The sequence below is a fragment of the Brachyhypopomus gauderio genome, chromosome 1, assembly GCF_052324685.1.
Source record: "Brachyhypopomus gauderio isolate BG-103 chromosome 1, BGAUD_0.2, whole genome shotgun sequence".
NCBI lineage: Eukaryota > Metazoa > Chordata > Actinopteri > Gymnotiformes > Hypopomidae > Brachyhypopomus > Brachyhypopomus gauderio.
Genome location: NC_135211.1, coordinates 8,382,699 through 8,400,893, shown reverse-complemented (window position 1 = coordinate 8,400,893; position 18,195 = coordinate 8,382,699). Strand labels below are relative to the sequence as shown.

The window sequence follows — 18,195 nt, the reverse complement described above, 5'->3', positions numbered from 1 at the left end:
TCGCCTTAAGGATGACGGATTAGGCTTTTAGTGGCTATTTAGAACGATGCTGTCCACACAGTTCTCTAATTACACACTCCCCAAAGGAGTAGCTGTCCCACTTAATTGTTTTTTGTTTGTTGACCTAGTTGAGCCTTCTGAACAAGAAGTGGACTTGTACAGGAATGGAGATTGAGCATGAAAAATGATGCTTTCCATGTAAAAGATATAGGACTGACATGCATGTGTGTGTTTTGGTTTGTCAGATGTACATGTGTTTAATTCTGTTTGCTCACACGTCAGACTGCCACCTGTGACTAACATCAGCATTGTATGCCATTCAACTGACTTATAACTTATATAGAGCTTTGTAACAATCTCAAACCCCTTGATTAGTCCATTTATTAGAACTCTGAACAAGAGCAGACCACAGGAATGAAGGAGCAACAGTCATAGTTCAGCAAGAGCACTTGTTCAGGAATGCCTGATGCATGCTTACAGTCATTAATGCAAAAGCAGTTGCAAAGTGCTAAGGTAAAAGAAGACGCTTAAACCATGAGATATCTGAATTAGACACGTGCACGCACGCACACACACGCACGCACACACACACACACACACACACACACATACTATATGTGTCTCTCTTTGTCCCCCCCCATCACAAGACGTCTTTTACATGGGCCTCATGCTGCTTTCTGTTGCTGCTTATAACTTCAGTGCTTAATCAGGTAAGATTTTACAAATTAAAATATGCTGCTAAATTAATTACAGATTTTAAAATCCTAGCTTGAGTGACTAGCGGTTCTTGAGTCTACAGTCTGACCTGTATATTTAATGTAATTCAATGGAACTGTCAGATAAATATTGCCAATATAGAGCTTTTTTTTTTTATCTGACCATTTAATTTCAAGGGAATTACCATTCCAAGCTCACAATGCCTAAATTCCATCCACAGACAAATTATCTTGCATCTCCACTTGTATACCATACTTTAGTAAAGGTAAGCTTCATGTGAAGTCATTAATTATAACCTGAATACAAAAGTAATGGCAGGAGTGGAAAGTCTTTCGGTCTGATTGGTAAGAATAACCTTGAGTGACTTTGACTGACTTTGTAGCGTTTTACATTCAAGATTCTTTGTTATTCATTTGCAGTGTACTAACCAAAAGGAGTCAGCTCCGGCTCAGTAATAAGCATGTAATAAGAGTTCTGTAAAATATAATAATATAATTATATAATATTTAGAATATATGGAGATTTCTTAAGGGGAATATGTCCAAAAACCATAATAACAATAAATTGGACAAGTGTTTAAAAGTAAATAAACAGAAGTAAGCAAAATAGATTAAAGTTAGCATGTGATATCAATGTTTAAAACAGTATGCATGAGCAAAGTGATATGCAGCATTGTAAACATATCCTTGTTAATGTACAAATACAGCCAAGAACTTGTGGATTAGTAGGACTGGATCAGGTTGTGGTGTTGGCTTGGTACATAGCTTGTGGATCAAACTGTTCCTGAATCTGCTGGTATGTGTTTTAATGTTGCAAAGCTTCCTTCCTGAAGGGAGCAGAATAATGTCCGTGAGCAGGGTGAGGGATTCTTCTGATGCATTCTTCTGACACCTTTTGATTTAGATGTCTCCTAAGTTTGGGAGACAGGTTTCAATGAAGAGCTGGGCAGCTGTCAGTATGCCCTGGAAGGCTTTCCAGTCTGTTGCTGTATGGCAGTGATGCAGCAAGTCAGGATGCTCTCAACTCAAAATGCTGTCTTCAGTTTCCTGGGGAAGTACCTTTTTATGATGGCTGATGTGTTTTGGCTCCTTTGTCTCATTTATGTCTAAGATGAGATTTCTGATTTTGCACTAATCATACAGTTGTCTCATCTAATTTCTGCACAACCACACAAATGTCATCTTCTAGGGTTTTGATGGAAATAGCATTTCCCACCCTGTTGAGAAAGCGCCAAATAAGCCCTAGCTGGTGATTTAGACAGTCTCCTCTGATTCTATTGCTGTCCTCATTGAAAAACTCACTAGTGTTCAAGATAATGTTGCCTCTTCCTTTACCAACAGGTTAATCAACTTACAAGTATGACATTAATTAAGTGTGTGCTTCTGAGGAAATGTAATCTACTGCTTTTGTTGCAAAGGCACGATTAGCTGTACTTACAGATGCTCATCCTCAATGGATCCATGCTAGTAGATTAAAGGGGCCCCCATTTATATGTGTTGTTAGGATGTTCCTTCTTCTCTCTCCATTTCCACCATTCTGTTCTGAAATTAGGTAACCTGGCAACACCATCAACCTCCAAGTTAATTTCCACCAACCAGCATACCTTGGCCATAAAATCGCTGAAGACCAGGAACATCAACTCCAACTCAAGCAAGCATATCTACTCCTGCTTGTCCCTCCAGAAAATGATGACAGCAATCCTGCTTGAAACATCTTTTCAGTTCTAAGACTGTGTCACCCCTACAGTGTGCAGGTCAGGAATATCCATGCATGAGATTTGCTTTTATCTCCTGGCATTGTAGGTTTTATGCTCTGCTGCTTATTCTGTTAGAAATAAAGAGGGCAATAACTAAATAAGAACTAAATTCTTATTGTTAGTATAAAATTACTTTGTCAGTCTAGAATGAAAAAGATCGTGTTTGTTTCAGGCATGCACACCTCAAACCACCACCACCCCCTATGACTCAGCACTCTATGTTCAATCTGCCCTCTCTGATTTCACATTGTCCATTGTGTCATAAAAGAGGATTTCCCTTGTATCATTAGAATGCATGGCAACCAGTAGCTGTTGGCTAATATCCAGCTACTCTCAAGCAGCACCATTCCTCATCACCCTTCTGACCTTCTCACACATGCAGGCACTGCATTCCTCTCCCTGCACGACTTCCCTTTTCCTTACGCACACGTTAACCCTACAAATACCTTCCCTCAGCTGTTAACAAACTGTTGCTCACTGTGCTCATAGAGGGAATAGACCGGACAGAAAAGGGGACTCCTGCACTTACACTGTACCACAAGCTAAAGACGTTTACTCCAAGGGAACTTAATAAGACTCGCTGCAGAAACTGTGACACTGACAAAGTACCTAACCAGTCTGGATTCCAGTCTGATCTAAGCAAACTCATAAAAGGTCTTTGATCAGCAGCAAAGTATTGCATCTACCATGAATGTCATACATGAAAACAATATTTCAAAGCCCATCTCTATACCTCTATATCTCTATACCTGTGTTCAGGACAGTACTTGGCTGTAGTGCTCTTGCTGGATCCTGGCTAAAGCTATATAGGCTTTGAAGCCATGGTCAAAGGTAGGACATAACTTTGTTGAGGAATTACAACATTCCTGCATAATTGCCCAACCAAATCACAGCTAATGACTCATCATTCTACAGAGCATAATGAAGATGGAAGCTCTTAGCAGAGACACTAACTAAACCAATAAATAGGTCACTAATAAGAACAGAAGGGAAAGAGACCACAGAAAAAGTGGATGGTTGCTGATTAGCGTTGCGCACAGGGACAGCTTGGGCAAGTCATCTGTCTCGTTTTGGCCAAGCTGCGACACAATAAAAACAAGAATGGACCAGTGTAGATGGATTTGCCCCTCCATCCGTATCAATCTGAATTAACGTGTGTCTGAGTACTTTGAATGCAGTCACGTCTGCATGACCTGAGCGTTCGGCCATTTGTATTTATGATGAATGGGGATGTGCAACATTTGTTGGAAGGAACACACATGTCCGTTAGGCACAATCCATATATTAATGCGTGGATACATGTATAAATCCATGTATAAATTTGCAGTCTTTGTACACGTATAAGTATGTTGTAACAATGTGGAACTGTATTTGTTCCCATTCCCTTGAGGCTATATGTGGCTGTGACTGATCTGCACTGTGTACTGAGTGTATCTTCCTACTCTTTGTGGGTGAGCAGTGATTGATGGCAATCTTTTCTCTATAGAGCAATATAATACAGCAGAGAAAAAATGAGAGTCAAATAAGAATTATTGGCCTAACAGCTCTTTTGATAAGAAAACACTTAAGGAAATTACACATGCACAGACACACATATTCTGTTGCCTAATGCATGTCCTAATGAGGACATTTATTATATTTAAGGCAAAAAGTAATTAATTATTTTTTCTGTTCAGGACATCCTTTACTTATTTTCCTTAAATGATTGTCTGAACATGGAGGTATTAAAGTGAAACAGCTCATAGAGCTACAATGCAACAATCTGATTATATACTTAAAATATTTTTTAAATGGTCAGTGCTTCAGTTTCTTCACCCATATACAATAGAGACCTTTAATTGTGGCTGGAAGATGGGCTGGCCGCCCAGAAGAATAACAAAGAATGAGGACACTGCCTCCATGCCATCCTCTGTTCTCTGGTCACCTCATCTCCATCTAGGTCTCTCTCTCTTTCCCATCCCCTCCTCTCTACTTTTTCCGTCCACCTCATCTCTCTGTCTGTCTCTCAGATCTCCACGCCTCTTCATTTCTTCATTTATCACTCTGGTTGCCCCCTCCGTGTTCTAATTCTGCTTTAATAACCTACATGTCCATTCATCGTGGTATTGATGGCTCTGACAAGCACCAGCCATCTAACACAGGCTCGTAACACACCCCGCTTCACCTCTCATGCTGCACTGGGGTCACCGGCAGGTCACTTTGTCATAAACACACAAAGCTAGACACATAACTAGTAGTGTTGGATTAAGCTGGGAATATTAATGTGTGGATCACAGGATACATTCTAGCCTTGCCAGTTATATCTGACATCTAAAGTCAGCACCATATTGGGTTGCCAAATCTAACAATCAAACTTAAAATGCAGGTGCAGGTGCATTCACGTGTGTGTGTGTGTGTGTGTAAGCTTGAGATGGAGTCTGCTGAAGTCACACTTTTCATCATCCTCTTACCCAATCTTCAGTTAACCATAGCAAACACAGCCACTCTATGCATGACTGAATGGCACAGCAAAGAAGAATTAGAAAATGAGTAGATTTAATTGGAAAGGAAACAGACTGTGGAATACCACCTTTTATTTTCCCCCAAAAGGAAAAAAAATCAGAAAATTGTATATCTGCAGTCAAGCTACCAGTGAAAGATGATAGACTGTGTGTTCGTTTGCTATGTAACCCCATTAAGGATAGCTTCAGGGTTAGGATTTATTGCAGAAATGTGCGAAAAAGTATAACTGCTCGGTGCATGTAACAATTTGTTCTCAATAGAAAAGTGCAAGAAAATGATACAGTAGTATTTTATTGCCTGCATTACTTTACATTGTTTCACAGGATCAAACTGAATTGGTTCTGTATAGACACAGACAAACTGTTACAGCTATTTTTCAACCAGATATATCACTTCTGTATAATAATAAAAGAGGGTTAAGAGTAATGCCACTTTGTGGATTTAGTGGTTTACACACCTACACATATCCAAACCAATATCCATGGTCACATAATATTACATTACAATATGATTACACTATGATATGATAACACTACTGATTAAACTCATGAATTAATGTAGTGGTCTTGGAGGCTGAATAGTTTGTTGGGGCAGGGTTAGACCAGGTACCAATGTCTGAGTACCATAAGGATGTTTTATGGTTTGATGGTTGTAGTGACTTCCATCACTTGTCACTGATCAAATAAGCCCCAGTAGCATGCCAACCCAAATGTGGACTTGTACTTTAAGGAACCCAGAGAAACAACTTAAAAGCAATTATCAGGAGAGCTTATAATAATTATTATTATTATGAAAAACAAAAATAAAACAACCTGAAGAATCATGATGCACTGATAAAAGTATAGATGTAAACTTTGAAGTTGTAGAAGAGAGACTCTTTGTATAAGCAAATATATAAAAACACAATAATATACAATTAAGATCAAACATAAAAATATACAATACATACACATATAACAATGGTTCTCTCCATTAGCACCACAGAAGTGATTTTTCAAAGTTCGAAGGCTCACTTGGTGAGCATACTCAACACTCCTAATTCCTCCAATTTGGCTCTGACCACACTTGCCCAGCCCTTATTGGCCAGTGGGTTTCTCGGGGAAGGATGCATGATCCCTTCCACCCTAATGGAGATGCCAGCTTCAGCAAGAGCACGACGTGCACGCTGTTCTGCCACTTTGCCTACTCCGATTACCAGCGAGACCCCCAAGGCGGCAACAACCTGGCAAAGAGTGGCGTCACAGTGCACTAGAAGAACGTCACGTTTTTCTGCCGGAAGTTCGGGGGGAGTGAGGTTTTTCCCAGACTCGCCCATGAAGACCAGTGGGCAGAGGTTGTGCACAAAACAATGTCGGAAAAAGTTGCCAGGTTCCCCGCAGACCTCCCGGAAGAAGCCCCAGAAACGTGCTCCGCTAACCTCACTTTGAGTACAAGCCAGGCCTGTGATGCGACGCTTGGGGTGCTCGACTGCTGGACGGCCCACCTCCCCGGTGATCCTCAGCCAATCACGGACGGCTTTTACCTCTCCAAATGGAACCTTGGAAATTAGTGAGTGAAAAAATGTTCACATCAGATCACTGTAGTACTGCAGTATTCCAACTCACTAAACTAGGTTGGAAAAGTCACTTTTATGTGACTTCAGTTATGGCCTGGGTCCTGGGAACTGAACCCACAACCCTCTGGTCACAAGACCGGTTCCTTAACCATTATTAGTCATTAAAATGCAATGTCTTGCTAAGAATCCAATATCTGATCTAAAGACCATAAGAATTATTTTGTTACTTGATTAATATGAAAAATTCGTATGATTCTCTACCATCATAAAGAACTATTTATAATTCAGTGAGAGTGGGAGGGTTCTCTTACCCCTGTCTGTGCCATTCCGAAAGGCCCTGGGTTCATTCCAAGGAAGAGGACACTCTGGCTGCCATGGCAGTATGTCTCCACGTAGCAGCGATGCATACTCCAAGCGTAATCAATTGGGTTGTAGATGTAGCGCACCATCTCACCAAAGGAGAGCATTTGCAGACGGGCGTTGAGCTCCAGCTCAGCCTGAAGAAAGCGGACGGCCGCGGGGGAGCTTGGGCGAAAGCTGGTGGGTGCTGGGGTCAGGTTGGAGTCAAGCCTGGTGTCTGACTCCTGCTGTCTCTCTTCCTGCTCTGCATCTCCATTATCCACCTGGATGCTGCATAGACATGAATGGAATCTGATATGTTATTAATTATTCTAAGGTTCTGTATAACATGGAAGACAAATGGGTAAATAAAGTGGCAATACAGGGATTTATGGTAAACTTTTTAAGGAGCACTAGTGTTCCTGACATTTAAAGTATAGGAGCACACAGAAAAATTTAAGAGCACCAACTGGATAGGTCATAACTTTTCACACACAATAATTGGTTGATCACAGACATCTAAATGTGCCATATTTTTGTCAATTGTGATTTTTCACCACAATCGAAATTTGTCCTCTGCTTTTTACCCATCTGTGCAGTTAGAACACACACACACACACACACACACACACACACACACACACACACACACACACACACACAAGTGATTACTAGGGGACTGTGGTGCACACGTGCCCAGAGCGCAACCATTGGTCAGATTGCTCCAGGTGTATTCCTGCTTCATATGTGTGTATGGCCAGAGAGGATACATCAGGGGAATCCTCTATTATTTTGTATGATGCTTTAACAAGGTCTAAAAATGATCAAATGCGGCGAAATATACAAAGTCTCCAGAGCAATAGGACATTTCGGACAGACAGAGGAGCTTTTTCTACAGGGTGTGAGTGAGTGAGAGAGAGAGAGAGAGAGAGAGAGAGAGAGAGAGAGAGAGAGAGTGTGTGTGTGTGTGTGTGTGTGTGTATTACAGTTTCAACCTCAGTGGCTGTTTAGTGCAGTTTAGTCTTAGTGGCTAACATGTAAATTAAGCTAATACTGATTAGCCAGAATAGATTATTTAAGTTGCCACACTCTACTAAACTAAAATTCCATTTGTATTTTTAGAATGTTTGGTGTGTTGGTGAGTCTATAGAACCTATGGTGTTTGTAAAGATTGTTGAAACCATTAAACTTAAAACGGACCTGTGTGTAAGTGTGTTTATTACTGTACTAGGATTTAAATCAGACGGATGAATGTTTAGGACTATTGAAAATGTGAGTGGTGAAGTGGAAACAAACAAATGGTACAAAATGGCGGTAGGCCTCCCGGCACAATGTAACAAATGTGAATTAAATGCTATAGAAAATGGTGAGATGTGGAATGCTTAAACCGGGTAAACAGGGACAGCAAACGGGAGTGTAAATGTAGTGCGACACACGCAGTAGCTCAGCTTAAGTTTTTAAAAATGCCCGCAGATAGCTGCCTCTGCGCCTGTGCGCTTGCGTGAATCATCACGGCTCCTCCGTGACATTACCCCCCCCCCCCCCCCCTCTGAGAATGCCCCCCGTGGCATCCTAGACAAAAAGTCCGCAGTACAGTTCATTTTCCCTGCTCTGTATAAAACTTCAAAGTCAAATGGCTGCATTGCCAAGAACCACCTAGTGATCCTGGCATTGGTGTCCCGCATACTCCCCAACCAAGACAATGCTCTGTGGTCAGTTTCCAGTACAAATTTCCGCCCCAACAAATAGTACTTGAAAGAGTCCAGTGCCCATTTTATAGCCAGGCACTCTTTCTCCACAGTGGAGTAATTCTGCTCCCTGGGTAGCAGCTTACGGCTGATGTAAGCCACAGGCCGCAGTTGTCCATCGTCCCTCTGCAGGAGGACCGCACCCAGGCCTCGCTCAGATGCATCCGTCTGAACAGTGAATGGTCTATCAAAGTCTGGACTGAGGAGCACAGGCTTTTGACACAAAGAGTCCTTCAAGTCCTGGAATGCCCTCTCGCACTCCTCAGACCACTGAACCTTGTTGAGTTGGTTCTTGCGGGTCAGCTCCGTCAGCACAGACGCTTTTTCTGAAAAGTTTGGTATGAAGCACCTGTACCACCCCACAAGACCCAAGAACGACCGCACCTGCGTCTTGGTGGTGGGTCGCGCAGCAGACATGATGGCTTCCACCTTCCCCACCTGAGGACGGATGACCCCTCTGCCCAAAATGTAGCCCAGGTAGGAGATCTCCTCCCTGGCCAAGGCACACTTGTCTGGGTGGATGGTGAGGCCCGCCTCCTTAACCAAGGAGAGGACCTGCCGCAGATGTTGAAGGTGCTCCTCCAAGGTGGCGCTGTAGATCACAATGTAATCAAGGTAGGCGGCGGCAAAGCCCTCCGCTTCCCTGAGAATTCTGTCCATGAGTCGCTGGAAACTCGCTGGTGCCCCATGCAGGCCGAAGGGAAGAACCGTGAACTGGAAGTGACCAAATGGTGTTCTGAAGGCAGTGAGCTCTTTACTCTCCTCTGCCAGTGGCACCTGCCAATAACCTTTGCACAAGTCAAGGGTGCTTAGGTATCTGGCCTTGCCCAGGCGTTCAATGAAGTCGTCAACCCTTGGCATGGGGTACGGGTCAAACTTTGCCTGCATGTTGACCTTTCGGAAGTCCAAGCAAAATCTCAGGCTGCCGTCTTTCTTGGGAATCAAGATGACTGGGCTGCTCCACTCCCTGAAGGATGGCTCGATGACCCCCAGCTGAAGCATTATGTCCAGCTCCTCCTTCATGACAGGCAGCAGTCGCTCTGGCACCCTGTAGCAAGGCTGCCGCACAGGGTTGTTATCCTTGAGCACCACCCAGTGCTCCACCAGCTCGGTCCGCCCAGGTCGCTGAGTGAAGAGGCCCTCTGGCAGGATGTTGGAGAGGTCACGCTGGCGCTCCTCTGGCAGATGGCTGAAGTCCAACTGGCTCTCCTCCTCTTGGCCTGGCAGATACTGTTCGCTGTACTCTTCCTCCTCTTTGACGCTCGGATGAACAACGCTGACGCCTCCTGATGTGGCTCTGACTGTCGTTCTACATCACCCCCGACTGCTGCTGGCTCTGCTGCTGCCTCCACATTGGTTTTGCTGTTCGCCTTCCTTGTCGCCATCTTTGTCGTCATCTCTGTCACTCCAGATCCCACTTCTGACACCACATGTTGCAAGGACGGACGGTGGTGGAGTGGACAGAGATGAGAGGAAGCTTTTGTCCCCAAAGTAATGCGTATTTTATTATTATTTTTTTCTTTTTGACCACTTTTCTTCCAATTCCAATAGTGCAAGTATTTACAGTGTCCCCCAAAATAAAGTTGAAAAACGAAATGCAGAACAAACTAAGCAAACTAAATATCACCAAAATACAAAAATAAACAGGCTTCAAGATTGCCAGGCTAAATCAAAACTAATGATGCTGAACACTTCTTTACACAGCCAAGTCACCGTACCAAACACCACTCAACACAACCCCCCCCCCCCCCCCCCCCCCCCCCGTTCTGGAGCCTCTCCTGGGCTTCTATACCCATAGCCCCTCCCACAGATGGGCCCATTTGCCCCAATAAATCAATCAATTTACATAACATCATTTTAAATGAAAAGTGACAACAGAAAAGAATAAACACAAAATACATAAACACCCAAAATAAGTTTCTCTAAAGAAAAATCCCCACTACACTTTATAAAATACATTTTCCCCCAAACTCATTAAAACACCCCTGCTAAAATGGTCTGTGCCGCCCAGAGCGCACTGACCCCCCTAATAAATTTCAACATGGACTGATCCCTCGGTTTCGCCCACAGAGAAGAAAAATGTTTGGTGTGTTGGTGAGTCTATAGAACCTATGGTGTTTGTAAAGATTGTTGAAACCATTAAACTTAAAACGGACCTGTGTGTTAGTGATGGTCAAATGAAGCCTCATGAAGCAATGAAGCTTTCCAACCCTTTGCTTTGCAAAAAGGTTCATTACTCGAGGCTTCATTCATCACTCACTAGTGACATCTGCTGGTGAAACTGTAACAGCCTCGTCATTCAGTTGGATCATACTTTCAAAAATTTGTAAATGCAATACTGTCACAAAGTTTCCATCAAACTCATGTTTAGTAACAGGAAAATCAATTAAATCATACTTAATTGTCGTTTTAATTATTAAAATAATTTTTAGCCAATCTAATCCTTGACCATTAGTGGTTGTGTTGGGTTTTCTTGTATGTCATGAACGTATTTGACAGTGAAGGTATATTGTACTTTACTATATTGGGAATTGAGTGATTGTTGAGGCAGACTGAATATTTTGAGTTAGAAACTGATTAAAAAAACAGAATGTGTTTAAAATAATTGCTTCTTGGGGGTTCTAGATCTGGTTTGGCAGTCATTGTCTGGTGGTAGGGAACTGGTCTTGTAACCGGAGGGTCGTGGGTTTGATCCCCACACCTGAGGCCATGACTGAGGTGCCCCTTAACCCTCAATTGCTCACTTATATAAAAATGAGATAAAATGTAAGTCGCTCTGGATAAGGGCGTCTGCCAAATGTAAAATGTTTTTAACATTACAAATAAGGTTTGCCTCATCCAATGGTTTTTAGTCTGTTTTTGATGTGTGAATCTGATGTACATCCTGATCAAACAAAAATAATTTAGAACATTCCAGATTTTAAATTTAACCACCTACTACAACCCACGAAGCAACAGGGTTCATAGCGCTTTTATTTTGAAAAACGATACGCAAAATGAAGCAATGACGTGGCCGATGTTATCCGAGGCCTCGTTTGTTGCTGATCACGTGATTTTGCTCAATATGACACAAGCTCCGAAGCGGGGCTTCATCGGACACGCCCCCTTTTTACTCGGTACACGTCTCGAAGCCTCGCTTCAGATGTCCCATCACTACTGTGTGTAAGTGTGTTTATTACTGTACTAGGATTTAAATCAGACGGATGAATGTTTAGGACTATTGAAAATGTGAGTGGTGAAGTGGAAACAAACAAATGGTACAAAATGGCAGTAGGCCTCCCGGCACAATGTAACAAATGTGAATTAAATGCTATAGAAAATGGTGAGATGTGGAATGCTTAAACCGGGTAAACAGGGACAGCAAACGGGAGTGTAAATGTAGTGCGACACACGCAGTAGGTCAGCTTAAGTTTTTAAAAATGCCGGCAGATAGCTGCCTCTGCGCCTGTGCGCTTGCGTGAATGGCTGAGGTGGTTGTGTGCTAGCGTGAGCGTCTTTTTGTATGCTCTCTAAGCTGCTGTAACACCACAATTTCCCCATGTGGGATAATAAAAGGCTATCTTATCTTAAAAAAGTAGCATATGCAAGCATTTTACTTTGACTGTAGAAATTAGCAATACAATGCAGGAGCAACAACATCTATTACAGGGCAAGGAGTTCCCATGCCTTACAGACTGAGGAAAATCATCAGAAAGGTTCTGCATTCTTTCCATGAAAACCACCATCAGCACAAATCAGTAAAACATCCATAAAACAATTGTTCTGAACAGGACACCACTTGGAGCACTTTCCCTGCCTGTGTGCGTATATGACCTTGCTTGACCTGGAAGACTGGTACAGACTGGTATGTGCACTCAAAAGACAGTATGTCCATAACATCCTGTGGCGTTTCATATGTTTGTGTAATATTATGAAAGTGCAATTCATTCTTTTTCCTCAACTTTATGTGTAAAATGCACCTGAGAGAGACCCGCCACCAACTGAATATAGCATGGTGTGCCACAGTCTGCTGCCCAAGGACCTTAGGGTGCAAGACAGGATGTAGAAATTAAGAAAGAAAACCTGGATTTTGGATTCAAAAACCATGACATTAAGAAAAGATGGACAAAAGCAAAGCCATATATATGTAAGCTGTGCAACACGGAAGTGAGACATTGTGGGAGTACCACAAATTCAACACAACACCATCTAACACAACACCACCCTGATATTCAGAAAGCCGCAGACCCCAAATAACCTTCAATGTATCTGTAGAGTCATATGAACTTTACATCACAACTTCGGTTAAGTCGACAGAGAGGGTTGACCTAACCTGGACATCCAGAGGAAGGATTTATACTAGTGGTGGACCGTTAACGGCGTTCGTTAATTTGATACTCTTATCGGGCGATATAAAAATTATCGCCGTTAATCTATTCTTAAAGTTGGGTTGGGAACTGGGTCAAAATGGGTAAGCAAACTATGATGACTTTCAACTTGATAGTTTAGCTCGGCTGTATTCCTAACCAAATTGCACAGTAGGAGCAAGAACGAGTTTTCAAACCTGTGAATTACAAATCGTACGTGTGTTTACATGGATGTGGCCACGAAGTCGCCAGGTTTGCTTCATGGAAAATTCATTTTTAGGAACGTAAAGTGTTACCGGAGCGGAGCTCGGAGCGGTCGTTTTCTGCATGGTCCTAGTGCTAGATTCGTTGCTATTTAAATATTTCTTTTGAACCGTTAAAACTGCAGAGGACCAAAACCGGCTTTTGAAAAAGTACCCCCCAAATTACGTCCATGAGGTTAAATGTACTAAATGTTAGCTTACATTTCAAATATGTTTAGCTGAAGAAACATGTTATCAACCCCTTTTAATGTACAGTATGTAGGCTTACAAATTCATGTTTAACTGAATAAACGAGTAGCCTACATTTTATTGAGCATGTTTTTTTCTTCAAGTATTAAAGTAGAACAGCTTCCTCAAACAGTCATTGATGCATTTTGGAAACAGGAGATGAGCCCCTGGTCTAATGCACCCTCTGTATTAAGAAATCCTATCTCAAAAACTGACTAAGTCATTACTTGGGTAGCACACATATGAGCCATTTTAATATAGATTAATCTAGATTAATTTCAAGATTTCAGTGAAATTAATCTAGATTAAAAAAATTAATCTATGCCCACCCCTAATTTATACCCAACCATTACAGCCCACTATATTGACAATGAATAGAGGCTTCGGTCTCCTGTTTTACAGACTAGGGCAATTGAACCCCGTCACACAACCAGTAATCTAGCTGATCCATTGTGCGAGGTGAAGAGTGGGGGCTTTTGAACAAAGACCCGGCATTTGTGACGGACAATGCTGTGAACATGACCTGTGCCGTGGAATTAATCTATTTGTTGCACATTGGCTGTTTGACCCACACACTCAATTTAGCCTCACAGGCTAAACTGTTGTGTGGTTGCTTGGTGCATTGCATCCTTTGTTTTCAACACAGCACTACAGCAAGCCACAAATCCAAAGTGAAACAAAGGATACTGGGGCTGCCTGTATGCCTGTATACCAACAACAAGATAGTTGTTGTGTTGTGTGGAGCAGGAACCAGCAATCTCAGCCACGCTGCCGTCATCAGAAGTATGCAGGAATAAAAGCTGTCTCAGCACTGAACTTGATAGAATTGTCACAGATGATGTGGTGAAAGCTCTCTGGCCTCTGAAGGCAGCCACATTGGTAATGCCAGAGGAGAAGTCCCCAACTGTATCAGTCATTGCGCCTCTGCCAGCACAGCTACTGGGGTAGATGAGCTGTGTCCCCCACAAAACACCACTGATTAAAGACCTCAAGACTGCTGCATACAACAAATCGATATATGCTTTCTTAACATGTGTGGAGAAGGGTATTCTTGAATTATAATAGGCATAAACAAAAGCATGCAGCTTTGTGTATAAAATACAAAAGACAATGCAATGGTTTTCTAGCCAAAGTTATAATCGTTAACGAAAACGAACGAAAAAACGAAAACTAATATTGAAAAAACATTTTCGTTAACTGAAATAAATAATAACGGTAATTAAAAGAAAAAAACGATAACTAACTATAACTATATTACATGTTTAGAAAACTAACTAAAACGTACTGAAATTATAGATAGGATACCCTTCGTTTTCGTGTTTGTCAGTTTATTTATAAGTCTTGTGAACTGATATGAGATCGATTTTTTTTCACTATTAGTTTTATATTAGCTGGCAGAAGCGTACGACACCTCATGGTCCGTCACGTCTCTTGTTTAAAGCTCCTGCTCGCTATGCTAGCCTGCACAATTATGACAACAAAAGTTGGGAGAAAACGGCGAGTCCTGTATAGGATTTTTTAAATATGACTACGAGGAAGACTACATGTCTTGTAGTGGAAACAGGTGATAAAATATATGGAGTAGTTCTCAAGAGGAAAAACCCCACGAATCTCAAAGTTCACACAAGAGGGCTAACTGCCAGTAGCCTACCTTGACAAGCTAGACCAAATTAGCCAAATTAACCAAAATAGGGTTACGCTCCTATGTTCGTGTCCGTCTTAGTCTGGCAATTTTCAGCAGCAATATTACACATTTTGCACTTAAGGCTTCTATCTTGTGGACATTTAGTTGTTCAACAGTAATTGAATGCATTTTTAAAAATGGTATCTTTTGATGAGTTTTTATTACACAATATTTATTTTGGACTTTTTGAATCCTGCACCTGACAAATAACCCAAAGTATAAAAAACTAAAACTAATACTAGAACTAATGAAAACTAAACTAAAACTAAGCTTTAAAAAAATTATTAAAACTAATAAAAACTAGCAAACATGCTCTAAAAACTAATTAAAACTAACTGAATTAGAAAAAAAAGTGAAACAATGAAATAAAAACTAAACTATAATGAAAAATCCAAAACTATTATAACCTTGTTTCTAGCAAAGTCTACATACTTGGTAATTTTGAATTATAAAATAAAATATACACGGTGTGTGTCAGTCTGTCTGTGAATGTGCATGTGTTTGTGTGGAACTGTGTATGCACAAAATGCAATATGGTAATTTAAATATGTGAATTTGTTAAATATGAAAGATTTGTGATGCTGAAAGATGAGCTGTATATAACATCAGCATTAGATCACATTTCAAGGCTCTGCCTTTCGTGTCTGATGTGGCGCATGACAACTAATTTTCTAGACTGGTGACTGAAGCTACTGGTCTGGATCCTGTGGAAGAATCCAATTGTAAATTATGGAAGTATAGAAATAATGTATACTGCTGTATATGAATATACATACAAAATACTTTTTTCTTTGCGTTAGGAATATTGAACAACAAATTCCCCTCTGACTGGATTTCCCATTGAAGTTTATTCTTGAAAATGTTAATCTTTCAACAGCAACAATCTGGTGATGGAGCAGAACACATTGCCTGTGGAAGACAGCTCCCTTGATCCTGCTAAAGTGAATGATGATTCTACTCCACCTAAGAGACCAGAGGAATCTTCTGCACCGATGGCTCTCCTTGGACTGGACTACAGACCAAGAGATTCTGTACTGCAGAAATGCTGGATGATGGAATACAGGGAGAAGTGATCCAATACAGGGAAGTAAAACCTATTCCTCTCTCTGAAAATCTCCTGCTCGGTTGGAGGGTGCATGCAGGGGGAAATCCCCTTTTGGCTCGCCAAGCCTAACATCATCTTTCATTGACTGGGACCAGTGTCACTTCTGAGCGAGTTTTTTCAACAGCTGGCAATATTGCTACAGCACAAAGGAGCTGCCTCACTCAACATGTAGCTTAGCTCCTCGTCTTGCAGAAAAATTTCACAATCTCCAAATTATGACAAAGCAGTTATGAATATATTTTAGTTTTAGGAAACTTATGGTTCACAATGCTCAGAAGGTTTTACATGACTGATTTACCATATGTTAAAAACCTTAAGTTGCACTTTGGGTCATTCAAAGCCTTTTTCAATGTATTCTATGACAGTGAGTGAGATGTGTGAGATAACATTTTAATGTATTATTACAGTAATTGTACACTGTTGTAAACTGTTGGACATGCAAATAATACAAAAATGAATGTTACTGTTTTGGTTTATATATTCAATTAAACACTAATATTTTAATAATGATAGATTTGAGTTAGGGATGCAAATTATCGATTAATTCATTAATCATTAGTTGATTGATCTTATCGATCGACTTTCGATTAATCGATAAGCGGCGTTTTCCACCTGAATTTCAGTGTTTCAATAGGGCCTTTAAAAATATCAGCTAAATAGTTAAAACACTTTGTTCAAAAAGTATATATTATATTATATTATGATAATTATATTGTATTATATGATATATTGCTCAAGTAATTATGCATTAGGAAATTTTTATGGTATAACAAAACACATTCATTCATTTTAAAAAAAGGAATAAATTAAGGACTGGCTCCATTTGAAACATTAGACATAAAAAAAAAAAATTTAAAAAAGAAATTAAATAGAGAGCCAAACAGAATATTATTGAGCCCATGCTTGGACAATGTTTCTAGCGTTGTAGTGAACACACGCTGTAACGCGACCGGAGAGTCCCCAAGTCTCCACAACATCATTGAGCTTGTCAGCTAAATTGTCAGCGGTGTGTCTATCCGACATGTTCGTCGTAATCAGCACTGCAGATTTTAGCTGCCAGTTCTCGTCAGTGTAGTGGCACGTCACGGTAATGTAACTTTCTGTTGTTAGAGCCGTCCAACAATCTGTTGTAAGTGCTACAGCAGTAGCAGTAGCTAGCTTTGTTTTTAGCTCACTCTTCTTTTTTCGTAGCGAGCTTCGAAAACGCTCGCCTTCCCAGTGTAGCTGTGATTTTAGGTTGACCAGGTGCACTGGTGATATGCAGGACAGCTGCATGCACAGTGTTCAAATGATAATTGAGTGAGCTAGTGGAACTGTTGTACTTCAATACCGCATTACACAGAGAACATCTGACTTCTTTGCCTAAATTAACAATGTTGAAATGGTCCCACACCGCACGTCTTTTCGCCCGCTTCATTTTGTTTTCCACTCTGGTCTTTCGCGACACGTGTTCGCCTCTCGTTCTTACGCTCTGTTCAAGTTACTACAGGAGCGCTCTCTAACGATTAATCATGATTAATACATTTTGATCGAGTAACCTCTTGATCGACAATTAATCGAAAGTCGATTAATCATTTGCATCCCTAGTTTGAGTGTTCCTTGTACAATTACATTATTTATCCAATCATCACTTTTCATGTCCAAAGAAAACCACCTGTTATTGTAACTGAAATATTCCAAAATGAAACTGAATTTCATTTTGAATTGTAAATCGAATCTAATTGGGTGAATGAAATCAACTAGGTAAAAAAAACAAAAAAAAAAACTATTGTCGACTCAACCCATCACAGTTTACACCTCAGTTATGAAGCTTATGCATTCAAACTGTATTAAAATGAGTCTAGTACAGGCTGCCCTGTCAACAGGGGGGGACAACCGGGTCTGTTGTCCCGGGCCCCAGGGCCAGGGGGCCCATGAAAGAGCCCAGCAATTTATTTTTTATTTAAAGTCTA

At 41.1% G+C, this 18,195-nt stretch overlaps 1 protein-coding gene across 2 annotated transcripts in view; it reads right to left on the bottom strand.

Moving 5' to 3' along the window:
• Nucleotides 1-5,250: 5,250 nt before the first annotated feature.
• Nucleotides 5,251-18,195, bottom strand: part of LOC143481634 (single-strand selective monofunctional uracil DNA glycosylase-like) — a 19,643-nt gene continuing 6,698 nt past the window's right edge. For both annotated transcript variants that reach the window (XM_076979822.1, XM_076979751.1), the window contains exons 2-3: nucleotides 6,842-7,160; nucleotides 5,251-6,512 (exon numbers count right to left, since the gene is read on the bottom strand). In XM_076979822.1, the coding sequence (XP_076835937.1) occupies nucleotides 5,985-6,512; nucleotides 6,842-7,160 (847 nt within the window). In that variant the 3' untranslated portion in view covers nucleotides 5,251-5,984. The remainder of the gene's footprint in view (nucleotides 6,513-6,841; nucleotides 7,161-18,195) is intronic.